Below are 27,897 nucleotides of genomic sequence, written 5' to 3' on the forward strand. Positions count from 1 at the left end.
AGGATGTAACAGGAGTTAACTCAATATCTTCATCGTTTCTGGTCTTATCGCTAAACGGGGAAAAAGTGTAAATCTGCATATTCTGTTCTACAGGCTGAGAATACAAGGGAGGTGTGGTGGAGGGGAACGTGAGCAGAGAGCAGGGGGAGAGAAGTGGACAAAGACGTGGATAGTTTGTGTTTCCAACAACTGGACTTAACAAATCAATCCCAAACGGGGAAAAGTGTTTGATTTTGACCTTTTACGTTATATTTCCATTACTTAGGAACTCCCCTCACTATGAAGATGCAAAGACAGTTATGTACATATTTGTCTGACTGAATACATGAACAGTTTTGAACAGTTAAAGAAAAAAAGTCTATGACTACACCTGCTTTTTTATTTCAAATAGATGTATACTTGATGTTACATCCGTTTTACAATAAATTCTTCATATTTACAACCTTTATTCACATGTTCACATTTTATTTTTTTGTATTTTTGGGTCCAATATGTTGATAAACTGTATCGAAATTAAAAAAAGGTAATAAAGGCAATGTTGTGCCGAAAAAACAACACCAACATGGTAAACACGGTAAACATTTTTTATGTCGTATATAAACTAAAAGACCAACATAGTCCTGAGAGTTAAAGCTACTACATGTTCTGCCTGCGCCTCCGTCTGCTCTTTCCAGAGCGATATTTTGGCGTATTTTGTGTTGCTGTTGAGTCACAAGACGACCCCCCCTTCCCTCCTGTCCATCTCACTCACTGCACAGTGACCTTGCCTGTAGCTGCATTAGGTGAATAATAGGCTTTTGGGGCGATTTCAAAGTTACAGACAAGGACAGATGGGACTGTCATGATGCTGCCAGTTTGATGCCAGCAGCTGGAAAATGACCAGCGCACTAAAGTTAACCAACCTGACTCAAGGTCTACCACGGGGGGCAACAAAGGCAAGATAGGAGCAAAATTGCTGAGGTTGTTTGATCTTAAAAGTTTTGACTTATCCCTTTCTGCAGGTTCTAACTGGAAGCTTTGGCTTAAATCTGTCAGGTTGTTTGTTGCACCATTGCTGTTTAAAAATGGAAAGAAGAAAATATGGAAAAGAGCTGCAAATGAGGTGGAGCTGCATAAATCTAAAAATTAAAAAAAAGTTGGCTTCATCTACATACATTAGAAGTGCTTTATAACGCTCTGGGATTATGTTGCCCATCTCCTAATTTCAAATGTTCGAATTATTTATAAGACCAGTGCAAACTCAGTTCTGCTCCCGCTCCATCCTTGATTTGGGCTTTAAGAGGGAGTGTTGTGGTTGTGCCGGCTTCGGCCTGCTTTAATCTCCTCTTACATTCTTCTCTGGAGAGTATGTGCATATACAAAAAAAAAGGGATAAATTAAATATGTGAGGAAGGTTCTGCAAATTTATTAGATGTAGTTAAATCTGTATACCACAAGGGTTTTTCTGAGTCGTCAACATGCTGGGATAAATAGCAGGAGTCTTGTGCCAGCTGTATTAACTGTAACTTGTAAATATTTGGAACAGCAAAAATAAATAAATAAATCAATGCGGATAAACAAGCATGTTACTCTGTAAAAGCCTTGGTGTCACATTGCACTGTAGGAAGCACACTTTTGTCAATTCTGCGATTGTATTCGCTGACTTTCTTTAAAATAAAGTTTCATTAAATTTATTCAAATATATAGCAGGAAAAAGCAACAGCATTGAAAATGTCCTCATAATATATCACAAAAACAAATGTAGACTAAAAAACCCTAATAATTGCAGTGATTAGAAAGACTACAGAGAATAAAGGAAACCATATCTTTTTAAATTATGAGTAAGGGCGGGGAACTTAATAACTAAAATGTGAACTGTCTATGAGTAAGGGACAGAGGGTAAACAGGGTGTCCTCGTCACAGAGACCAAATGAAGCATTTCTGTTTGAATGGAGACAAGTAATAAACCTGTTTGTTCACTTTGTTGATTTTGTTGCCACTGTAATATCATGATGAAATTACAACCAGCAACATGAACAACCTCGTCACTCAAACTTGCGCCAGAGGCGAAGACTATGCCAGACGCTTCTGCTTCCATTTCTTCGTCTATTGTTTAATGCTGACGCAACTTCCTGCAATTGGTGCAAAAGTCTGAACTGCCCTAAAAACACTGTAAACTATCATCGAAAACCAAGGTTTAGTTTGATCCACACCAAGACCACCTCTCCTGGTCGGACTGAATTCACGTCTGCTGGTCTGAGGCGCCTCTCACACCTCTTATTGTGGTTCGGAACAGGGCAGGTGTGAAAGCTCCCTTAGTTATCAAATCAGTTTCCACTCTGAGTTATGTCTGTGCCTCTGACGCAGCTTCACACAGACTGTACAGTAATAGCAGCTGTGGTTAATGCACACACTGGATACACCGACTTTTCCCAGAGGCAAACATATTTGACAGCTGGTTGACTCCGACTGCCACCGCCTCGTATCAATCGTGTGAACCGAGGCGTTCATTAAACTCCAACTTTAGCTAACAGAACGCTCATTTGGATGTCTACCATACACTCATCTGTCAAAATCTGTTTTGTTTTGTTCCCCCGCGAACTCACCGACTCGGTGCGGCTCACAGCATCTGTGGCCATTGCTAGGTTGTTGCTAGGCTACAGGGGTAGACAGAAGAATAAGGCATAGTGGTGCTGAGCTTTAATAGGTGATATTAGGGGTTATGAACAATATCTGTCAGTGCAAAGACAATCCAAAGCCAGAAATGACTGTGTGCTCAAACAACACATGACGCGTACGTGCAATTATTGCCACATCTCTTTCTCACCCTTATCCCTCCTTCTTTCTCTCACCCTCACTCCCTCCTTCTCTTCCTGTTCTTGCTTTCTCCCACATTTCAGTTCTTGCATTTTATTGCATTCATTCTTTTTTCTCCCTGTGTCAACTCTCTCCATCCTTTCAGTCTCCCGGTGCCTCATTCTGAAGCCTCAGATTGAGAGGCTGAGATGTATCGATCCAACTTAGCTAAAGGGGCCGAATCAAGTAGACAGAGAGAAAGGGAGAGGAAAAAGAAGGAGTGAGAGGGATGCTGACATAGGATTTTTAAAACAACGCGTGCATTAAAGACCGAGAAAGAGAGGAGGCTAAAAGAGGAAAAAGGAAGCGAAAGACGCCGCCATTTGCACAAAAATGAGGGCAGTAGTATTTATGTATGGGGGCGCTAAAGTGTTGGAGTGATGGAGGAGGTAAAGGAAGGATTGGAGGAGGTGGATGAAGTTGGGAAGCACAGATGAACATGGAGGACACAGAGAAGAGAGGGGTGAAAATAAGAGATGGGGGAGAGAAACAGATAAAGAGATTATGTGAAGCAGAGAGAAAGAAAGGGGGCAAACAGAGATGTAGAGAGGGCCGGGCAGGAGGATGGAGTGACATTTACGAAGTGGTGATGATCGAGTAGGCATGAAGGTTAAAGCCATTTTCTCCCCATGCAGCCACACACACACACACACACACACACACACACACACACACACACACACACACACACACACACACACACACACACACACACACACACACACACACACACACACACACACACACACACACACACATCATCCAGGTTTATCTTTTTGTGCGTTCATGCATCCACTTCATCAACAAATGTGTGCGCTGCTGTTTGAATTCCACTGTGAATATGAATGATTCGATTTCAGTCATACACAGTACAACAGAATAAAAACAGTAAAGGTTTGTCAGGGACCTCACACGCTGTCGACTATAAATTGCGCTCCTCTCAACCAAGAATATCGAACTTAACTAGGAGACCGGGAGCTGCTGCATTAACTTTTCATAAGGTGGCCAAATAGAGAAAAGAAATTCGATAGTTACATTACTTCATATGTCACGTTGAATCCCCAGTGTAAACACTGCATAAAACTTTTTAATGAAAAACACACCTCCGATTCCACACATTGATTTACAACTGTGTTTCGATGGTGATGAGTGTGTCTGGTCTCCAAGGTGCTCGTCGACGTCAAGTAAATGCACGTCTATCACGTTGTCCCCCGAAGGAGGTTATGTTGTCATCGGCGTTTATTATTTATTTATAAAACTAATGATGCATTATGGGACGGAAAAGAATCCCTTCAATTTTGGTGATTTTGTCAGAGAACAATTCATGGATCTTGATGAAAAACAAATCTGACATGTTGAGGAGGCTGTTATTTATGAGTCTGAGGTAAGTGCTCTCTGAGTGTTCTAGTTATGTATGTGTTTTTGATTTTCTTATGCAATAGGTGAGTGAACAATAATCTTTTTCTTTTGTTATCTCAACCACCTAGTGTGAAAAAAATTGCTATTTAAAATAAATTAAACAACTTTTATCTGGCAATTATTGATTTCACCAGCCACACCCATCTACAGCCAAAGTTAAACTAACAGTGGAAGCAAATCAATGTCAAATGGGGGAATTTGCAAAACAAGGCCAAAAAAAACTCGTATTCATTTTTATTTGAAAAAGAAATGCCACTTCATGTATTTTGATTTTCTTAAAGGACGACCCCTTACGAATGAAATGAGACCGACAGGATTCAGGGCCATGTAGAAGCCCATCCTGTCAATCTGTGAAGTTAATGTGAGCATTAGCTTAAGCAGCTACCTAGCATAGCTGTCAACGCTATTATCTGGAGCACTCGATCATGTGATGTTGCTAATAGCCGTTTTGTTTTTTTACCATTTTTTGAATATTGTGATTATATTTGAACACTTAGCCCTATGACCTACATTACTCTCACAAAGATGAGAAATCTATTCATAAATTTCTCAGGTGTACATTTTTCTCAAATCGTCCAACTGAACTCTGTGTGTGCAGATCCAGTCAATTCCCAGTCCCAACAGGGTGATTCCCTCTGGCCCAGAAGTGATAAGATTACACTCTCACTCCATCTCCCATGAGACCCTGGGTCTGTCAGCCCCCCGCTTTTCGTCTCTCCATGTTAAAGATAAGGTTTGCGTTCAGAGGAGTCCACTTTTTAACCATTCTGACATTTGCGGTTTTGGCAGCAGAGCCTTTTCGCGTCTGTGTGCGCTCTTCATCGGTCTAACCTTTGAAGAGCAAACAGTCTTTATGTTGTCTGACATATGGGGGAGGTAAAGGAAAAAATATGGTGGGATGTTGTTGTGTTGAGCGATCAGAATGTTGACAGGCTCAGCTGCTCTGTTGCCGTTTCATGTATTATTTCATCTCCGAGGTAATCTCTGCGGTGTATTGCCTTTTCCTTGCCGTTGTCCATGAAGGAACACAATCTGTTTGTTTGGTTAAACAGTCGTTCAACCCCTGGGCTATTTCTGCCCTGAACAAAGGCTCGCTGGTCACCCTTGATCACCGCTGCTGTTCATCTGTCCACGGGGGGCTTTGAACTCATCTTGCTGCTTTAATGTCAAAGATCTTTCCACCACATCTAACACAGAGGTCTTCTCCTCTAATAGAACCAGATACTAGATGCAACGTTGGTCTCGTAAATTTTAAAAACCTTAAATATTCAAGAAATTGAATGAAAATACCAAATACTGACTGGTACCACGTAGATATGAGGATTTGCTGATTTTGTATTTCATAAGATATTTTGTCAGAGAAATCACCTTTGGCTTAAAAAGCCATGGTGGACTTTATGCTTTTTTTATTATGCTTTGTAGACTTAACAACTAATCAAATAATTGAAGAAATACTTGATTAATCGATAACAAAAATGATCAAAAGTTGACACAAAGATTATAGGAAATAGCTGAATTTACCTTGAAATACGCACATGGAAGTGATGGGGAATGCTCAAAAAATGTTAACACTCAATGTTTTACAGTCAGTGCAAACAGCAGTTTCAGCGTGTCTTCATCAGAGTCTTCTCTGAGGACGGTGCTGCGGAGCGTGGACACAAAGAAGCGAAGCACAAAGCTTGTTTGGGGGCTGACCCTTTGCCATCCCCCACCCCCCCCCCCGGCCTCCATCTACATCCATCTCCTCCTCCATGACCAGCCCCGTAAGAGCGTATTCCACCGCGGGCTGTGGGCCGGCTGCAGCGCAGGCACGTTACTAACCAGTGAGCTCCTAATGCTGACAGAGTGAAACACCGAGCGAGTGCCGAGATGGAGCACGGGGAGTAATTTGGGTCAAAAGCCCAGAAGGGACCCAAGATACAGAAACATGACCATGTACATTTACAATTTCTACATGCCTTTCTTGGACTCTTCATCTCCCATGTCCTTATGTATGCCAGCTGTGCATATTCATACATGGGGAAAATATTCTCCTAAATGTTCCTGCTAATGTTAAGTCATGAAACCATGAGAGACGTTCCATTTATACAAATTTGTCCTACGGAGGTCTTCCAAAATGGGACGGAAATCGTGTTAAACACAAAAATAAAGGAGACCCCGGGGAAATAAGGCAGCGCTGACAGCGGTGTTAAAACAGAAAACATGTTGTTTTAATGCTTTTGGACAGTTCAATTGCCATCTCTGTCGCTAAACCACCGTATCTCCCTCGAGCTACATCATACCAAAAGCTCTGCTCTGAGGACTTGAAGGATTTTGATTGGAATTTCAATTTAAATACAACCTCGATTGATAATAATAAACATGAGGACAGTGGATGCCTTCTGCATCATCAGATAAAAGGAACGATCCATATAAATCCCTGTACAGTTTGTAGTAAATAGCAAACGAGTGAATGATCTACCTACTAATTCCACAAACGTCTGTCTGTCTGTATGTGAAATGAAAATCTATCATTCATCTGATCGGCTTCCCCCTGAAATGCTGGTTTTCTCTATAAATTTGAAGGTCTTTACCTCATTATGTTATGATTTGTCGCTTAAAAGTGAACTGAATTGATTACCTTTGATTTCAGTTCATTCATTTTTTTGCCACGGATTTTGTGAAGCACTTTGTAATGTTTATGTCAAGTGCTAACACAAATAAAGTTATTATTATATCATCATTATTATTATTTACAAAAAGCTCTGCACAGAACGTCCAGCACACAAACACAAAAGAAAAGTGACAGTATATTGTAGAACTGATTGAGGAGGACTCACTAGGAATAATTCGGAAGTAGCTGTGGAGCCTCACAGGCCGAGCAGACAGCCCATTGCAAACAGGCAGGTTTAGAACGGACACCACTAGTTGGACATTAATAAGCAGGAGAAACACTCGGTGTGTGCAGTTGTCCGGACTGTGTTCTTTGACGCTGTCCGTGGTGCTGAAATGTGCCCTGACATTCACGAGCAGCGCAGGCTCCATTCATGATGGACAGTTTTTGGCCTCACACAAAACTGCAGCACATTCGCATTGATGGATTTCCTGACTGACTGCCCAATGCCATGATGGTATTAAACTCTTGGTTATTTACCACTGATAATGCACTTAAACCGCCGAGTTCAAGTCGTGCGTCATCTGAATACTACAAATTTAATCACCTATTATGAGTAATTCAAAAATGTATAAATGCATTTTGGTAAAAAGGGTGAAGAGGATGATTTATGGTCTATGATCTATAATTTGAATGATTATAATTGTACAAATGTCTGCCTTTGTTCATGTGTCTGTATCAGAGACCTATGTGTGTTCAATGTTGTACAACACTTTCACTTTAGTGCATTGCCACATGGTTACTTTGTGCAAGGATTGCACTCAGCCTGCACACACTCATCACCTCCTTGAGTTAGTGCATTTGTGTACATCGGTAAACACAGTATATGTGCCTGTGAGCTAATGCAGGATGCAACCTCATCATAATTATGTTGTTGTATCATGTTTCTATTGCTGCTGGCCTCTGGGGAGTCACCAAACATAATTTTCTTCAATGCCTGCAATGAGAAATAAATTGTCTTTTTGTCTTCAATTAAGTGTGAGAACATGTGTGTCTGTGTGTGTGTGTGTGTATCTGTGTTGCATGGATTAAACTGATCTTCCAGTCATTAATACTGGGCGTCAGCTTGAACCCAGCAGCGGCTAGTGATGAATGGCGTTTCTCTGATGCATTGACTTTCTCCTACATGAATGAATCTGCAGTCCAGTAAAAGAGGGGGCCTTACCCCTGGATAACATCCTGCTCTATCCCTTCATTCCTTCCTTTCTTTTAATCTCTGCTCTCCTTCTCACTTTTTCTCCTGTTCTCTCTGCCCTTACCATTCAGTGTGTTGGTGGGGGGTGGGGGCACTGTGAGGATCTGGCAGAGGGAGCATGCTCTCTCTCTCTGTGTGTGTGTGTGTGTGTGTGTGTGTGTGTGAGTGAGTGCGCAAGAGGGGGTAATTTGCATTCACTGCCACTGGCCACCTCAGCTTCAGAAGCCCTGAAGAGATGGCCCTTTGAGATGCACTGAAAGAGTGTGTGTGTGCATGTGTGTGTGTGTGTGAGAGCAAAAGGAGATAGTTAAAGTAAAAGGAACATGCCTCATGCTGCAGAATGAGCCGTGCATGTGCATGTACTGTATGTGTCTAACAAGTCTGCACGTGTGTGTGCGCGTGCATATCGTGCATCTTCAGTAACTTATCCTCCAGCCAAACCAGAGCCATTATTAATCCCCAGACAGCTGAATTCTCATTTTTTTCTTTGCACCTCACAGGCTTCCTGGCTCTTCAATCTTCCTACATCTTCTTTTCTTAAGGTTACTATATAATCACATGTACACTTGCAGTTTTAGAACATGATCTGTTCCCAGGCTCCACAGATACAGGAAACACTAGTAAATTTGATCCTGTTGAGGGCCCAGTCTGTGTCGTAATCGGTTTTAAATAAGCAGCACTACATCACTTTCTTCTCTCTCCGAGTGGCTTTTCCATTCAAGTGAAAAAGGTTTATATTAAGGATAAAGGCGTAGAAGTGATTCCTATTTAAAAATTAAATAACAATGTCTAATATCAATTTTGCACGCTTCAGTGTTACAATTCAATAAATTCTTGCAACACCGCACTACCCGGTTTCTATACTTGAGCTTATCTCCATTTCACAGCATTGCTTGGTAATTTTCAACTGCTGTGGCTCTCGTCAACGACATGGCGACAGGGCGACTGGCCGTGCTGCCGACTCAGCAGCTCAGACTGTGAACAGTATCAATAAACTGGGGGATGCATTTAGGCAAATACACTGTCCAATCCCTGTTTACACTGTATCACAAACATGACTCCTGTTTGATAGTGGAAGCCGTAGAAAGGCAAAACCAGTACACCAATAGAAAGGTGAGAAATGACCTTATCCAAATAGAATGTAACAGTTTCCATTCATTGTTTCAGAAAATCCTTCTAATAAAGTTTCAAGCCTGGAACGAGGCAGACCAGCTACGAGATGAATGGAATAAAAAAGTAGAAACTATGTATATAATTATTTTAAGTGTGAAGAAGCTACGCATTTGGATATCATGGTTGAACCAAAATGATTTTTGCAGTTGTGGTAACCAAATCCATGATAACAGCAAGCTCCACCAATCAGATACATCGCTATTACACCTGAGGATCGTGGGGAGTGTAGTACTTCTCCTTGACATCGCAAATAAAACACAGTTGATATCAGACTAAACTGTGGCTTCTACAGGAGCATATGACATTGTCTCACAATCTTATGGCTCATCGTCAAAATCTCTGTGTAGAAAATGAGTTGTACTTGTGAAACCAGCAAAAGAATGTATTTCAAGATGCATTCAACACTATGGGTCAATACATTCATACTTTAAATAGGAAACTGGGACAGAGAGTTCACGAGATGGTTGTGTCAGAAACCTGGGCCAAAAGACAAACCGCCGTCCCACCGGAGGATGGAAGCTTATTTTATGTGGAATGTTTAATTGATAGGACGGGTTGCATCGGACTCCATCAAATCCAATTAGACGTACTCCATCAATCCCAGAGTTAAATCAGATCATATCCCAGATAGTGCTGGAACGCTGCATGGAGGAAACCAAGCCAAAAGCACACGAATAGTCAAAGCCTCAGAGCTTATTATTTAAGTACTGTTGTAAAGTCAATTCACTCTCCTGAGGCTAAGAGCATTTAAATGGGATGTCTACAGCTAAATACTTTTTTCTGCCTCCATTGCTCATCCAAAGCATATGGTGACGACTGGAAAGCTGTGAAAATTTGGGGCAGGAGGTGGGGGGTATGCTTCAGAGAAAAAAGAAAGGAGGACGGGACGACAGAAAATGGATGGGTTGTGAAGGCTAGGAGAGGATGGACGAAAAGATTGGCAACGCTGGAAGAAGAGAGATATAATATGAGCTGAATGAGAAGAACAAACAGAACAGATGGCCCACATGAACGCAACAAATGCGTAAAAACACAGTTTATTAGGGTCATGTGATGTTGCACGCATATGCAGATACATCAAGCACACACCCATAGGACACTAAAACCTAACCACACATGCACACACACACCCTCCCCAACTTCCCTCTCATTCTTTCCATCTCTCTGGCTCACAGGCTAAAAATAGCTGGAACTGAGCCCTTGCTAATTCCTTCATTCAGAGTCTAGTGGAAAGGCAAAATGCAGGCGGCCTTTGATGCGTTCCCTGACAGGAGGATACAGGAAGTGGCGCTTGGTTGCCAAGGCAACCCCCCCCGCCCCACTTTCCCCCGTCTTGTGTCTTCAATCTAAATTCTGCACTGCTCGAACGTCCCTCCATCCCCGGGTCTCATCCTCCCTCCATTTCAGCGTCTGTCACCAACTACACTGTTGCTTCAGAGGCGAACCGCAAGGTTTCTAAATGCGATCAATATCATAATCTGGCAGTGGACTCCGTCTCAGTCACGTAATCACATTAGGGAGACCGCTGCATTTGCTTGCAACCACAATAAGTACAGCTACTGAGTGAAATATGCAAATACTTTGGATAGTTACCGTCAAATCTGCACAATGCAGATATTACACGTGCGCAACTGTGACTTAAACAAATGGAGATTCACACCAGTCCAAAGTTTAAGATCAAGGCTGATCATTTAGTCCACACCACCATGAGTTTATTTTCTCTTGCATTATTCCCGTCTGAAAATACCAACAAGTGTGTAAGCTAGGCGGTGTTCCAACAGAAGTTTCCAAGTCTCGTCACAAAAACTAACCCAACTGTTCACTTTAACCAAACCAAACTCAGCTGTTTCCTATTTAATCTGGGCGGCGTAAAATTGCAAAGTTTAATGTAGAAAACCGGTCCCATTATCATAATAAAGTACTGTGCATACAAGGTGCAGAGCAAAAACAGAAAGCTTGACAGGTGCAGTAGCAGCAAGGGGGGCTTAGCGCCCGGTTTTCAAAAGTTTGAAAAAACCAAGACAAAAGAGAAAGAAAGAATGATGGGCCGAACACAGGAAGGAAGAATGAAGAACAACGTCTTCAATGTGACATTTCATGGATTTTTTAGGCAGATTTTGACATTTTTATAATCTGTTAGGCCAATATAGGCCAAGTGGCTTTGACTTAGATTAGACATTAACGGGATTTAATCAATTGTTCGACTATTCACAGCATATCTTGCATTTTGTCTGTTTTCATTTCCCAAGAGATGTTTTTTAGTTAAATTTAGTTTGAAAGCTACAATCCCATGTGCAGATACTCTCTACTTTTCTCTAGGCTTTAGGAAAACACTCAACTTGACAACAAATTCATCACTGCTGAACTGCCAAAGCATCGCCCTTGTCCAGATTCAGATCTCAAATCGTTTGAAAGCAAAGCCAATTATAAAACTGGACGGCGTTCCTGCACGCACTGGAGGAAATTTCCCAGATGATCTGCTCTCACATCCCAACACATCCTGTAAGGTTGGAAAATAACAGTCCATCCCACACCACACAACATTGAGATGATGTATTCTTGACATGGCGCAGTCCTCCTCTCCTCACTCACTCCCTTTCACACACCTGATGTGGCGTCTCCTCTTTGTCTGTGCAGCTTTGTCTTGTACGACATGTTAGCCTCAGTAGTTCTGGACACATTTCTGATAACCTTTCCACCATTTCAACAGTCCATCAAACCCCGCAAGCTCTGCCAGCTTAGCTCTCCGCTCCTCTCGCCTCACCTCTCAAATTGGATATTGTAGGTCTGTGCTGAACGATGTGATGTTGCCGCCCAGATTCTTTTTTGTGCAGATATCAAACATTCATAGAGCTTTGTCATGCCTGGGAACCATCAGGGAATCTTTACCGACTGACTGTGTTACAAAAAAGAATCAAACAAGAAATTGATAGCCAAGAGTATATCTAGAGGTAAAACATCAAAGGCCACTGGGTTTGATGTTTTTGCCGCTCATCCAAGACACTTCATCAGTTCCGAGGGGTGCATGTAATCTGATTATCCTGCCTTTAAAGCAAGTCAGTTACACGTCATGCATTACTGTTTAACCCTGCCGATCGCCATAACAGCCCTCCTTCCCTACTCTGACTCACCGAATGTCTTAAGAAATGTTGGCTTTCCTGATTTGAATGTCTATTTTCTAGTTTATTTTTGTTCGCTGTCCGTAAATAAATGTGCTGTCAACAAAACGATGACCTTATACTCAAACAACCTGTCAGTCCTTCACATTCATAAATAAGACCACATGCACATATACAGTGGCTTCACAAAGGTGGCTGAGTGCTTTATGACAGCATTTAATGCTACTCTGCCAGTTCACCAGTTAAAGTTAAAATTGTTAAAAAAAAGTTAAAATCCTCAGAGATTAGAAGTGTATCAATAGGGGGGTGACAAGATCCGAGGAATTCCAACTGTGAATTTATTTTTAAACGTGATCGATACAAAATTAGTTTGGTATTTTTTGGGGCTAATAACCCTAAGTCAAAGAACCAGTTTGTTATTTTTAACCTGTAACATATTCGGTTGTGACACAATGACCCAAGAATCCAGCTGGACTGCCACGTCCTTCCACTTCATTCATTGAGCCTGACCCTGTGTTCATGTTAGCCTGTATTATTGGACAAGGGTGGGGGGGGGTTATTTTGTTGTGCTCTGCTGCAACCAGTTTATAGGCATTGACGCATCCAAAGTGTTCATTTACAGTCATTGTTAAAGCTTTGACAGCAGTTTTTTAGGGTAATGTTTCCCACATTAACGGCACCTATAGCCTTAACCATTGGGTGGGAGAGGTTTGCAGATATCTAACTGTTAGCATCATCACAGAATCCTCCAGATTCAATCGAGCAGTTCCATGAAACCAAGTTTTGCCGTTCTCTTGTTTCCAACATGAGACCTCAATGACTTCTTTCCTTTCATTTATTTTACAGTGCAACCATATGAATAAGAACGCACTACGATCACAATGAGTTACGGTCACTATTTATCATGACGGCATCTGATGTTACCGTCATGAACTACCGTAAAACAAATCAATCCCATCATAAACCACATCGAGTGGCGTGCTCTAGCGCGGCAAGTCAACGGTAACTCCCTCACGTTCACAGTTGAGCCTCTAATAAAAGAGCAAGTCATTAGTGTTGACACATGGAAGCAGTGGGTATTTTTAGACTGTTCCGTGGTGTTTCATAACAAGGAGAGTCAGTTTGCGGCACGTTTTTTCAGGAGATTTCAAGCAGAGGTGTGGTAAAGACTGCACAATATAGACAGTGTACCTCATCACAATCAAATAACATAGGGTTTCAGTGCCCCCCCCCCCCCGTTTTCTATGGGTCAGACAAAAGATGGATTTCAGACTTGTAATTTTTCCGCAGGCTCTTGCCCTGTCAGTGTTTTTAATCAGCATTGCAGCACAGCTCTGTTCACGGTGTTTCGCACACACTGGCTCTACCTGGGCGAGCCCAACCAGGTAGACAAAATTAATGGCTTTCAGCTTCGGTACATCTTACATCACAACACCTTATTTCACTCTTCAGACTAGTTTCTTCCGGCCACACACCTCTCTGAGTTGTGCACACTGCAGTAAGAGCGGAGACTAGACGCTTCAATGTGCACAGTTGACTGGCTCTATACTTGTCCACCGATAGGGCTGCCACGTTCATAGTTCATAATCGAACTGTAGTGACCAGTTCAAATTCAAAATATATAGTCTAGAAGCGCTACAGACCGTATGAAGTAGTTCCGCTTGTGTTTTTTATTAACATGTTCAAAATAAATGTAAAATATAAAAAGATCCAACAGAGGGCACGCGCCATAAACAAAGTAAATCGGTAATGTTGCGTTGTTTTGTCATGAAAGTGAAGGATGCTAGCAAGCGAAGGCGTCCTGAACAGATAATCACAATGAAAGGTGGTCAAGTGGCAAAGCAGCCAAACTTCACATCTGGTTTCAGTCATATGTAATCGCGAAAGAACGTGACTGAAGCCATATCATCTTTTGGTTGAGAAGTCCGATCATCCTATAGTCCTTTTGTTTGAAGTCGTAGACACCCTACTGTGGTACGGTTGTGTCCTTGTCTCTCAGTGTCCTCAACAGTCCTCAACGGATCGATGGAAAAGTTCAAAGCCAGTGACCGACCCTGGCTGATATGATTCTGCTTTCACCCTAATGACCTCCCAGAGTAAGACAAAGCCTTTGACCAGGCAGGTCAGTCTCCGTCTGCTCCTCTGTGCTTCAGCAGACGGAGGAGAGGGAGATGGGGCGAGGTGAAACATGACAGGAGGAGAAAAACCAAAGATGGACTCCCGGATTTTGTTTTCAAGGGTTGGACCACAGGCTGGATGGGGCCTTTTGCTCTGACTTCCATCTTCCATGAAATGACAACTATCTGGAGACGCTGAGCTTCAAGTCCAACTTTCTGCTTCTAGCTGTGTCCTTGTCTTTTTGGATTCCTTCAGCTCTGGCAATAATGCTCACATCAAAGACGAATTTGGGGTGTGAGATAAAGGGTGTGTGTGTGAGGCAGGGAGAAAGACAGTGGATATTTCACGAGTCCCCTGGGAGCTACAGGCAACCACAGTGTATGTAACAGCAATTGTTCATTGTGGGGGAAGTGGATTGTCTTGTGCCTGCAGAAAGATGGTGATCTACAGTATTTTCAGCGCCATCATCCATTTTTTGTTCTTCAGAGGGTATCAGCTGGGGCTGGCAGGAAAAAGAGACGACATAAAGAGGATAATCAAGGTTTCTTTCTGGCATCAGAAGCAATATACATTCCCACTGCTGCATGCCAGCGCCTCTCTCTCTCTCTCTCCCTCTATGATTTATCTGTTTGTTTTTCTCACTTTTTTTTTTATTCATTCATCTCTAGCCCTTTGGCGATGTCGCAGCGCAGCCCTCGGCCACCGCGTGCAGAATTGTGTTAGTATCGAACCCCTCCTGATGAATCTGCTCAGAAAAATTGAAATATTGCAGAACAGAGGGGAGATGTGAGAGTTTGAGTCTGATGCATGGAGATAGATGAAGTATTGGATGGAATAATTTATGAGGCACCCTGAGGCTCAGCCCAAGAAGCACAGTGCTGACAACGCTGAGGTTAGCGGTTCAAATCCCAGAGGATTATCTTGCAAAACCGATGTATACCCTTCTAGAACAGGATTAATTGGGAAGAACTAGCAGCTTAAAAGGCATTTTGTAACAGCTTATCAGGGCGAAACCCCGGCCTACCACCAATAAAGTTCTTTCAACATTATCGGTGTCTGTCCCAGTTTAGTCAAGACCCATGCTTGTTTGATTGCTGAACACTTGTCTGAGGAGTGACATGCACATTGGTTCTGTACAATGGCAAGGCAAAGAGTAATTGAAGGGCAACAGCCCTAAACTGATCATAATGGGGTCACATGGGTGAGAAGAGGTTTGACATAGACAAATGAAGTAAAGACTTTCCTTCAGGAACTGTCGTCTCAAGTTTGCCTCCTTGTGCTGGTGCTTGATAAAATAAGGAAAACATAAAATTTCACCTGATTTGACTGTTATCGGGCAATTGAATGGGCGTTAGCAATACACATCCGTCCAATATATTTAGACTAGTAAGGGTCGACTAAATCTACTAGTTATCACCCATTTATTTCATTGCTCATGGTGACCAGTAGGTGCAGAAGGTCTGTTATCAGGCACGTATGCTCATGAAACCATCTTTTGAAAAGTTATGCACAAATTTCCATGCATAACCTCACGAATGTCTAGTATCACAAACAACCAGTGAGCTGTGTGCAAAGCCCTGCAGCTACGTTATGCATTTAAAATACATTTTGATGACAATAGCGATGAATATGCATTTTGTTTCCACAGTCTAGGTTCAGCGAATGTACATGTATACGATCTTTTGCAGGTTTCCGTCGATTCTACGGTGGTTGCTCCTGTTGTTAGGTGGACTGCTTCAGGTCGTCTGCCTTGAATGGGCTTGATTCAGTTTCCGGTGCGGATGCTGCACGGTCAGTGGAGATGCTTCAGCAGGTGTCGCCTTCCTCACAAAAACCTCTTTCTGCTAACATCAAACCAACGGTTTCCTCATCACATCAACAGTACGGCTTCTGAGTGCGCGGGGAAACATTTACCGCGAGTTCCCATTTGGGGGCTGCGGAGTCCAGCTACCCCAAAGCATTCACCATGACGACTCGGGCTCTGTTAACAGCTGCTGAGAGAAGAACGCTGTGTGTCTGAGGGCCCGGCGGCGGCAGCGGAGGCCAGCCCTTTCCTCCCTTCCCCTCGTCCATCGATCCAGCGTGACTCTGCAGGAGCCACATGAAAACCTCTCGCTAAGATTTATGGGATGTCATCCCCGAGGGAACCAGTGGAGCCCCCTCCTTGCCTGTGTTTGGTAAGGGAGCAACCTGCTAGTCCTTAGGCCTGGTATTTTATACAAAGAGTGCAAGCTGGCTTTGTAGTTTATATGATGGTGACATTCTAACTCTCACTCTCACGTAATTTATTGTTCAATATAACTGTTTAATAACTCAAAAAAGGTCAAATAGGTCCTTCAACCTGAACAACCATAACATGTATTTGTCCAAACCCTCTGATATGACCCACAGTTGTGTAACAATAGCAGGCTTACCGGACCTTTGTCGCCATGGTTACAGTGATGCACATACACTGTTAAGGATGCTGAATAAAAGGACAGGTTTTGTCGTCTTCATCCATCCACCACGACCCTCCTCCCCCTCTTAACCTCCTCTTCTTCCTCCTTTTCTTAATTACTACAGCTACTAGAGGTCACCTAACAATAAAACATAAGTATGGGTCGTAATAAACCGGCGACCAGGCGACCTGTGCGATCGTTTTTCACAGGACGGTCTAGGAATAGGTGACGATGTGCAGAGAACGTGATGATGAACGAGGCTCTGAAATATTAAAATACTGGAAGAGGCAAATTCCCCCCCAAAATGCTGGAAATCATAGTTTCCACATAAGATTAAGGTCCTGTTTATGAGAGCGTAACAAGTGGGATGTTGTTTTATTACTGTGAGATGATTACATACGTTTGTTCCTAATTCATTACAAACTCACGAACATGCTTACTCATGTGTGCCATGGAACAAAAAATGACAACACGTGGACGAGCCTCGCGACTTCCTAAGCACTTAAAAATATGAAGTTAGGAGATTGAGTACGTATATTTGTTTATCTATGAACAAACACACACATTCATGTCTTCAGTGCCCTACTTTCTTCCATTCGCCCTGATGACAGCATTGAGAAGTAGTTCTGTGAGATTAATCCACTTACGAGGGTCATATTTTTGATGATACCGTCTCACGGCTGCTCCACCGAATGAGTGGAGCAGCACGAGTTAAAAGAACTCGGGAGATTCTGACAGATGCAGCATTCATGTTTTAATACATGAGAAGAACAGAAGTGAGAGGAGATGGGCGGCACGGCAAAAGAAAATGGGAGAGAATCTGTGTGTGCATGTGTGGTTATGGGAGCATATTTCATTTTGTGGTGTGTGACAGCGATTTGAGCTCATATGGTCCCAACGGACATGGTGGCAGTTGTTTGATCCCGTGGCCCCCTCTCCTCTCCTGATTCCACTCACCCCCACCAAAACAAAAAAATCAATGCAGGAGGAGAAGCGGAGGAGGAAGGAAGGAGGAGCACAAGACAAAGACAACCCCAGGGCTGCATGGGGGAATGCTGAGGTTAGCAATGTCATGCCTGACTTGATCACCATAAATGTGCCAGCAATGATGATGAAGGATGAGGAATGAAACGAGTTCATATGTTGCCTGCTTTTTCCCCCTCAATAAACCAAGGCATTTATTTCTGTATCTGGTGATAGATATTTTCAATGTTGATAACTTTTTTAATTCACTCGGGCTATATAGTGTGCCATATACTTTGCAGGGGCTACAAAAAACTGTCTGCGCGATGAACACATTTACCATTTGTGTGTGTGTGTGTGTGTGTGTGTGTTTGGAACATGGTCACTTATGTGCGTGGACTATATAAAACCAATGCCCCTATCTGCGTAGAGACACTAAATCCCACAATGACAGGTCGAGCTAGGTCTTTATATAGCTTTGACATTACAATTTGGTAAATGGACGGAAAAAGAAGCTGTATCAAATCAAAGGTGTTTTTTTCTGAGAGAGCTCTATTTACATTTATACATGTTCTCTTCACGTCTCGACTACTTTGCTGTTTCGGACGTACAATCAAACTATTTGACATTTCAAGCCTTGATTTTAAGCATTTTTGACTTTGTGGGAGAAAACCAAGTAAAACCTCTCTCGGCTTTCTCTTTAACAGAGACCCGTTCCTTCTTTGTCGCCCGAGGGTCTTGTGTTGGTGAACAGACTGCCGTTTTATGGATTGTAGAGCATTCCAAGTCCATTAAAGTGCGATAAGGAGTTAAATCAAGTCTATTCTACCCTTTGAACATTGTTTTTGATCATCTCACTGTCATGAGATCAAAACGCATCAGATACATACATATGATATGAAACAGACAGAATTAGCTTCACGATTTTTTACAGTTGTCATGTCCCTGCAGTAAAGCAGCACCAGTGCTATGTGCAAAAAAAGTTACCATACAGCCCTGTTAATAAATGTGTGTTTATATTTATAGGATCTGTGTTATGGCACTTGCATTTCCACAAAGTCGTTCATCTCAGGGAACAGGGAAAAACAACCTGCTCGACAGTGTGAAATGACTCAAGACCTGACTTATTGTGTTTTGTATGTGCCCGAGGAGCTTTAAGTGGCAATGATGGGGTGTCGAGGGCTGAGGCTGCAGTGTCTGAGTGGAGAGACGGAGGGAAGGATGTTGAGTTGTGGAGGTCTTTAAAAAAAAGAAAAGAAGTCCGGGCAGGGAATCGCTGAAAGGGAGACTGTGTTAGAGTGAGGGATCTGTTCAAAAAATGAAATCAGTACCTCATCACATAAAAAAGTATTGATTAATGCAAACATACATATGTGCAGATACGCAGACGTCTTTCCCAAAATGGATGATGTGCTCTTTTTTTCCCTCCTCCATTTTTTTAAGACCTCCTGTCATCTCCCACGTCAAAACCAATGTGTTTTCTTTCTGCAAGTGAAACCCACCTTTTCTCTGCCGGCTTAGAGCAGCTTATATTAGAGATGTAGAAACCAAAAGACAAATGGGAAACACATCTTACAATACCCCAGGCAAGGAGGGGGAGAAAGAGCGAGAGAAGAGGGGGTGGAGGGTGATGGAAGTCTCTCATATAACAGCTGCTGACAAAATGTGGAATTCTTTCTCTTTTCTTTGCTCGCACACCTAATCGTGCCCGGGTAGACAAAAACGTCCACAGTAGGATCTGAGCAGAGAGAAGAGGGTTCATGAAGGGAAAAGGAAAAAAAATGTATGAAAAGTCAAACGTCACCATACCCTTTTGCCATAAAGCACCTGGAAATTGCCTCAGTGCTGACCTTTGCTTTCTTGCTTTATAACAGGGAGGGGAAGTTGTAAAAAAAAAAAAAATCCTCCACAGAATAATTTGCATATTGTACACACCATTCATTCTAAATCTTAGGTTCACAGTCTACAAGAAGCTTCTATGCAATATTTATGATGTTGAAGTGTAGTGCATTCATCTGGAGAAGAATGGAAATATTGTCTGTGGTTTTCCAGACCATTTCCTCGGCTCCGTACGCTGACAAGTGGTTCACCGTTCACTGAATCCCTCCCATGAACAGCAATGGTTCGAAGCAGCAGCTGCTTGATTAAAAGTCAATGCAGGCAAAGCAGATGAACGGGGTTGTATTTGAAATAAAAGTTTTCTACCTTCTTTAATTGTCACTTGTTAAACACGCCACTAAAGCTGCCTGGGCCACAATGGATGCATGTGGAGGGCGTAATCAAAATAATAATGAAAAACCTGTTAAAATAAATGACTGGATTCAGGCGGGAAAAAAACCTAGAGTGCTTTTACTTTGAAAGAAGGAACAGGAAGTGTTGCAAATATATGTGACATATTATGACAGATTATGATGTTTGTGAAAACTGTGGTGAAAGACCTTTTTCACTGTCTATTCTGCTTTGAACCATGCATGGAGAAAATAAGCGAGACCCTTGCAAGATGCTGATCTCATGAAGGGGAGTGTAGTCGCTCTAACCTGTTAGCATGAGCACCAAAATGAAAAGCAGGATGTTACGCAACACGTAATATCTTGACGCTCACGCCTCCAGTGTGGCCCGGGCGTAACACCACAATTCTCTACTACAGAAAAAAATCTCTAAAAATGTTGTTTCTTGATTTTCCTGCCATCTGCATGGATTAAGAACTGGTGAGGACATGTAGAGTAGTTATACCCTCGGTGTTTTACCACAACATCATGTCTGTAGCCATCACGTCCACAGGACTTTTACGGACTGCTCCGTTTAAACCAAGTTAGCTGGAAATGTTAAAAGGTCAGTCAGCCATTTCCAACCAACTCTTGGAGGTGAAATCTGTCAGAGACAGACATTAATCAAGAATCAAGAATCTAAAACCAATCCAAAACTCCCACCCTTCACCATCCCTGTATTTAATACTGTCCACTCACCATCCTCCGTCGGCACGTAGACATTGAGGTAGAGGCAGTCCTCGCTCTGGTTCTGGATGTATCCGGCTGCCACATCCAGGTTGTCCGTGAACCACACGGGCAGCATTATCTCTGGCAGCACCCCTTGGACGTTCTGAGGGCACACTGGGGCAAACTGCGTGGCGTTGCGGATCTCCTGCCAGGATCCCGGGGCCTCGGGCGGCTGAAAGCGGCGGTCGCCAATGGGTGCCGTGGCGTAGGGCACGCCCAGGTACTGCTCCACCGGGCCTAGAATCTCATTGTTCAAGTCTTTCTTTACACCTCGGAGCTTGCCATAGTTGGTGGTGACTATGGGGTGCTTGGAAGGGTCCATCTTCTGACTCGAGGCCAGGCTGAAGAATAGAATGAGGCCTAGCGCCCCCATCAGGCACCAGTCTGTTACAAGAGTCAGGGGGCGCGTCCTGGACGACAAACCCCGCCGACTTTGTTTGCTTGGAGCAAGTGGAAGGGAGTACATGACTGGATTCATACTGTTCAGCCACCTGCTTCCAGTCTATGAGGGAATGTGGATTAAAACCAACAATGTGTTAAAGCAGAAGAGATGGATTAAAACAACAAAAGCAGACAGGCCCTGAAAGACTAAAAGGAGCCTTCTTGGAGGTGCAATCGCCAGGAGCGCTGAGCGGAGGTGATGTGAAGGACACAGCAGTTGTTGGGGTACAGTAGGGTCCACAGGGTGCTGGAGAAGGAGGTGGAACCTCGGTCTGGGTTCCAGGTCAGTGCTGGTTCTGAGTGATGGCGATCCGTAACGCTTCCCCAGCCATGGCTCTGTTACGTTCCATCCCTATTGGTCTTCTATTAGCCAGATCATTTGATTTGATGTTTTTTCACAGCCACTGAATCCTGCAGAAAAAAAGAGAGAGAGGGAAAGGAGATTTAAAGAAGGTCGGTGACACAAAGAGAGAAAAACAGAAAACAAGAAAAGGTGGCAAAGGGTGTGGGGGGGGGGGGACAGAGAAAGATAAGCGCGATTACAGCTTATCTGAAACAGAAATATATTCCATTGAATGTTGTCAGCGCAACACTTTCCCTTCAACCGTTGCCAAGGAAAAAAATATTTCCTGAAAGGAAAAAGCAGCGGAGATGAAATGACACCAAGTCAATAGGCTTCACTTGGGGAACATTTCATGCGGTGATCAATGCGTTTTGCCTCACGTCATTACATCACACTGTGAAAAACAGCAGCCCCGCACCGTGTGGAGTCATGAAACCCTCACGCTTGACTTCCTGTGGTTGATCTCACCTGCTGAAATCTCATGTATGCTCCATGTTGACTGCACACGTCGACATGACTCCTTTTTCTATTATGCATGAAAACCCCCGAATCAGACTTGTTCACCTTGTCTTGGTCTGACCCGTGCGAGGACATGCACCGAATCCCTCCTGGCAAACTGCCTCCCGGCTTATTCCTGACATGCACACATCACACAACGCTAACGCTGATGCCTCAATATTTATCGACCCGCTAATTCAACCACACTTCACACTTTCAAGATTCGCAAATCATTCATCGTATCAACTTCACTCTTTGCACAACATCCGTCCCGCCATCATTTTGATAATTTATAATATATAAAATACTCGTCGTAATAAATAATAATATTATAAAAATATTAAAATAACCATGTGCAATATTATTCAGTTTTTCTATATTTAATATGACTATTAATGTGTAATGTGTTCTTTTCATTGTATTATGTTCAATATCATATGCAATACTCCATTTAACTTTATTATCATGACTTACTCCCACTTAAGTATTAGTTTACTGTCTCATGTAACTCAGTTATTTAACTTATTTTAATTTCATTTCTAATGTTATTTCTATGGGGCACTGGTTCTGCATTAACTCTGTATACAGTTTTTATTGTTTATCTTATCTTTACTTATCATAATTTATTTTTTATTTCACGATATCAGACTGAAAGACATTCATGGATGTCACAGGTGTTGATCTCCATCCTGGCAACAACATTCACAGAATCACTGCCTCTTTAGCAGTTTCTCTACAAAATAAAAGCATGATGTACCCTGCCCGTTTTGAAGTGGGAAGTAGTAGTCAACATGCAATTTATTAAAACATAAAACTAGTTAGGCTGAGTAACTATAGTGTTTTTCAGTTTCAGAAAGAAAGCTGCAGCCAGCATTACCACAGGCCCGTTACAAACATCCAGGTGTAGAGGATGAAGACGAGTGAGGATGAAGACGAGAAGCTTGAGATTAGGGTGAGCCTTTCACTGCCCGGTAAAGTCAATGGTCAATAATGGGCGTCCGTAAGCAGCTTATAACAGCCCTGGACACTTTGCGGCAGCATACAGCGCACAAAGACGCACACACATGCACGCAGTAAGCCTTAATTGACCCGCACATGAGCGAGTGGCACCGCACTGTACGCTCATTCATGTAATCTAGTGCGGAAATGTGCAAATCCTCATGTAACAGACCCAGAACCAGATATGCAGGAGTCATGGCGGAGATTAACATTGTTGGGTGGTGTTACATAACGGCGCAGGACGCAGACGCGAGCAGTAACAATGACTGCACTGTGGGGAAAATAAAATATCCAAATCAGAAAATCTCGTGCACTATTTCGGTCTTATCTGATTGTTAAAATTCACCATCACCTCTTCCCTTCTTTCACGCTCCCTCCCGCTTTATCACCGTGCTATAATTGTCCCATTTAAAGTCATCATTAACCGTGTTATTGCGTGGCCTGCATCCACTGAAGCGCCTCCATGTTTTTGTTGTCCCCCCCCCCCCTTCTCCCACCGCCAATAAAGCAATTTGAATATAAAAGTATGCAAGTTAAGATTCCTGAGGCAAGACGGCACATAATTGGAGCGTATAGGTTGATGAGCGGGCGAGCGGTCTCACACACAACGGTGGGAAGAAATAAGGAGATACATTCATGTAATAATAAAGTTTCCTCGGCACAGAAAAAGCTCTTTGAGGGGAGGAAATACTCCAACTCATAGGGAAAAGCGTAGCGAAAACAGATTTGTCTTCGTTTAGAGAGCGGTAATTGCGAGCATGTCCGTACTGGCGTCTGAAATGGCTCATTGTCTCCTCTCGGCACAGTGTGTTAAGCCTTAATATATTGGTGCCTGCCTTTGTTCCTCTCAGTGTGGACTTTGTTGTGCTGCCCACGCACCCATGTGTGTGTGTCTGGGGCGTGCATCCTCTCGTGGGGGAGCGGGCAGCGCGAGGCGTGCTCTAATTGAACCACGGAGAGTCTGCAGGGCCGGGCCTGCTTTGCACTGCACACAAGGCCGAGCCCTCCGCCCACGCGGACGCAGGCACGCACATCGAGAAGTGGGAAAATGGGAGATAGCGGAGCGCAGATGAAGAAAGAGTGGGGAGGGAAGGTGCGCTGATAGAAAGAAAGAATGCAGACGGATAGAAAACGGGTGCAAGGTGTTAATGAAAAGTTTAAGAGTTGGCTTAAAACCTTCCTTTTTGTTAAATCTTATACTTGGAGCTGGTTCAAGTCGGCCTTGGACCTGCTGCTATAGGCTTAGATTGCCAGGGGACACATGACACATGGAGCCTCTCTTTCCTCCTCTCCCTCTTCATCACATTAATGTCTCGTCATTACATGTAACTGACTTGACTCCTTCCCAGAGGTGCTTTATCGCTGCAGATTAAGAATCGCAGCTTGCGGACACATCGTGGGTCTTGGTGGCAGCTGATCATGGATTATGATTACAACTGGATTGCTCGCTATACAATATGCCTACTCGCATATGCAACCATTATTGGCGATACCACTATCATAACAGTTGTCGAAGCTGCTCCCTTCATCTCTTTATCTTTTCTCCCGTATAAATACTTCAAGCATTTATGATAGACAGTCTTTTCTCATGAATGTTGTAGATATTGTTATTTTGTTGATGTGCTCTATTACATCTATTGTCCCTCTGTCCGTCCTGGGAGAGGGATCCCTCGCTTGTGACTCTCTCTAAGGTTTGTGGGGGTTTTTTTCTGGTAAATAAAAGTTTTTTTTCCCAGGTAGTTTTTCCTCATTCCGTTTGAAGGTTGAGGGCAGAGGATGTCTCACCTTGTTAAGAAGGATTCTGTATCGTGCTGGCTGATCGTGATAATAATAGTGGATCCTTTATCGTGTTGGCATCTGATAATGGTGGTGACCACGATCGAGGTGGCAGCTGATGATGGATCCTAATGGCGGCAGTGGACAATGACTGTGGACTATAGTGGCGACCGATCTTGATGGTGGATCATGATCGTGGTGGCAGCTGACCATAGACTATGATTGCAGCAGGACTGCTTGATATATATTTCTCCTCAGATACTCGACCATTACTGACAATAATCCGTCAATTCATTGACCTTCAGTTATGCTTCAAAATGTATACCCTTATCAATGCTGCTAAAACCTTTATCTTTCTGATGTTCTCCTTTACACTTGACATCTATTGCACTTCTATCCGTCCTGGGAGAGGGATCCCTCACATGTGGCTCTCTCTGAGGTTTCTACGTTCTTTTTACCCTGTTAAAAGGGTTTTTTAGTATTTTTTCCTTACTCTTGTTGAGGGTTAAGGGCAGAGGATGTCACACCCTGTTAAAGCCCTATGAGACAAACTGTGATTTGTGAATATGGGCTATACAAATAAAATTTGATTGATTGATTAAGCTCTATAAGGCTAATTGGTGAATATGGTCTAACCCAAAAAAATGTGATTGACTGACGCTCAGTCTCTCTGGCTTGGCTCGGACCCTTCAGAGAGACCCACACAAGCCAAGATCCCTGGTAAAAACCCCAAGTCCCCAGCAGGCGTAAATGTGCCTGAATGGGTCCACCAGAATTTCAGGGGGTGCACCTAAGTGTTTCACTGCTAATTGGCTCAATTGGAGGACATAATTGGTCCAGCTTTGCTTTGAGCAGTGGGAGAGCTGAAGTGATTGATGAGGCAGAAAGGGAGAAACGGTGGGGAGCTGAGCATGGCAACGCCGCCATATAGGAGGCATCCATGGCAGTGTGTGTGTGTGTGGAATGCAGTTAGCACACACTTTCTTGTTTACAGATTTCAAAAGGAACAGGTTTTCCAGAAATACTGTATCTGTGCAAGCACGCAGCGCTATCACACACGTGTACGCTGATGCACACTCATCCATGATTCATGTCATCACGCAGGTCGCGCGGTGGCAGACCGTCAGTATGAACCTCATCTTTTTTCCCGCAACTTTCTCCATGCCGCACTTTGTCGCTTGGCATTTCTCATCTGAACGAGCACCGTCAGAAAACCTCTTGAGGACAATGGAAGAAAACATTCTATTTTCAATCCTTGACCAGCGTGTTTACTGCAGAGTGCATCGCTACAGGCACTGTGTGACTCCGCACCATTGAGGATGAGCACAAAAAAGGTGCACAACAGTGGTAAAAATGTTTTTCAATGACTAAACATTATTCAAATCAGATACACACACCGGGCTTTGAGCAGACATTTGTATCTCCTACAACGAACAGTCCGCATGCAGAGAGGTGTCTGGTGTCATGCTTCATGAATCTGGAAGTTGCTAAAACCTGCAACCTTTTGCTCTCTTGCAACTCAGTCAGCCGCTCGTCTATTCATCTAAGCCCCCCCCCATCCCAATGTCAACCACTTTAATTCAACCTACATATCTGTCAGCTTCAATTGCTGACCCAAAATACATTCTGCCTGTTAGCAAATTCCAATAGATATTATTATTAACTAGGCTGCAACAGCTAGGGCCAGTGTGTGAATTCCCCTGTGGCTTTCGGGGGAGCCCTATTTTCCGCTGACACAACTCAACGTGTCATACACACGCACACGTGGAAGTGCACGACAGCAAAGTCTGTTGCAGGGTATTGCGAAAAACATTCTGATTGTGTGTCACTCTCTCTGCATGGCATCACTTCCCTGTCCTTACTCTTCTGTCTTACAGCCTCTGTCTGTCTCGCTGTCTGTCTGTCTGTCTGTCTGTCTCGCTGTCTCACTGTCTGCCTTACATCTATTCATCTGCCTGTCTATTCTTTCCTCTATTTGCTTTACTAGACTGACTTGTTTTGAGGCAGAAAACTTGAAGGAGTATGTTTAACATAAATTTCATGGAGAAAATAAGTTCTTACTTCATTCCGACTCCTTTTGGACGTAAAGAATTTACCTAAATTATTGTTATTCTTCATTTCTTGTCTGAAATGCCCGGATAAACTTTTCATTCAATCGTTTTTTTTGGATTCTTTGTTTTTTTCTCATTTGAGAATCTGAGATCAAAATTGGCTGCTGATAGAGGCAAAGTCGTGCTTTAGTCGTGGTATCAGAACTCAGCCCTGTGATCGAAAAGTTTTCAATGACACCCATCTTTTAAACCACAGCCACAGAACAGCTCTCGCCAGGGATCTGAGGCGTGAATCAGGACCAGGATACATTTTTATCAAACGTGCACTTGTACAGCAGGGATTCCTTTTCTGATATAAACACGAGTCAAACAACTCAAATAACTGACTGGTCCACTGTAATTCAACCTTTACAAAACACAGAGGAATAATGCTAATTTCCCCCCAGACGAGGCACAATTTCCATCACCCTGACTGATCTCACGTCATCCTCGACAAACACAGACACGGCCCCTCACATGGAAGATTAACGGCAGCTTAACTGGAGGAAACCTCGGTCACAGCACATGAGTCTCCCGATGCTCCTCACAGCACAGTGAAAAACATGAACTCATAAGAATTCTATGTAATTCTTGCCTTAACATGAGCACTGAGAAAGCCCCCCGCCGCCGCCCATGGCGACAACATCAAAGTCTGGTGTCACTTGTGAAGTGGAGATCCACTGAATGAGAATAATTTGCGCAATAAGATCTCTGCTGAGACTCGTCGTAATTAATGAGGGAGAAAATTGTTCACACATATACAAGAGAAAGACAGAATAATAACAACACCTGCAAAGTGATGTGCGGTCTAATTATCCGTGCAGCAGCTTGCAAAGCTCAT

At 43.2% G+C, this 27,897-nt stretch overlaps 1 protein-coding gene across 3 annotated transcripts in view; it reads right to left on the reverse strand.

The window, feature by feature from the left end:
• Nucleotides 1-27,897, reverse strand: part of nlgn2a (neuroligin 2a) — a 170,314-nt gene that overhangs the window by 83,351 nt on the left and 59,066 nt on the right. For all 3 annotated transcript variants that reach the window (XM_035148837.2, XM_047338781.1, XM_035148836.2), the window contains exon 2: nucleotides 20,880-21,761. In XM_035148837.2, the coding sequence (XP_035004728.1) occupies nucleotides 20,880-21,387 (508 nt within the window). In that variant the 5' untranslated portion in view covers nucleotides 21,388-21,761. The remainder of the gene's footprint in view (nucleotides 1-20,879; nucleotides 21,762-27,897) is intronic.

Source organism: Hippoglossus stenolepis, chromosome 23, assembly GCF_022539355.2.
Source record: "Hippoglossus stenolepis isolate QCI-W04-F060 chromosome 23, HSTE1.2, whole genome shotgun sequence".
Taxonomy (NCBI): Eukaryota; Metazoa; Chordata; class Actinopteri; order Pleuronectiformes; family Pleuronectidae; genus Hippoglossus; species Hippoglossus stenolepis.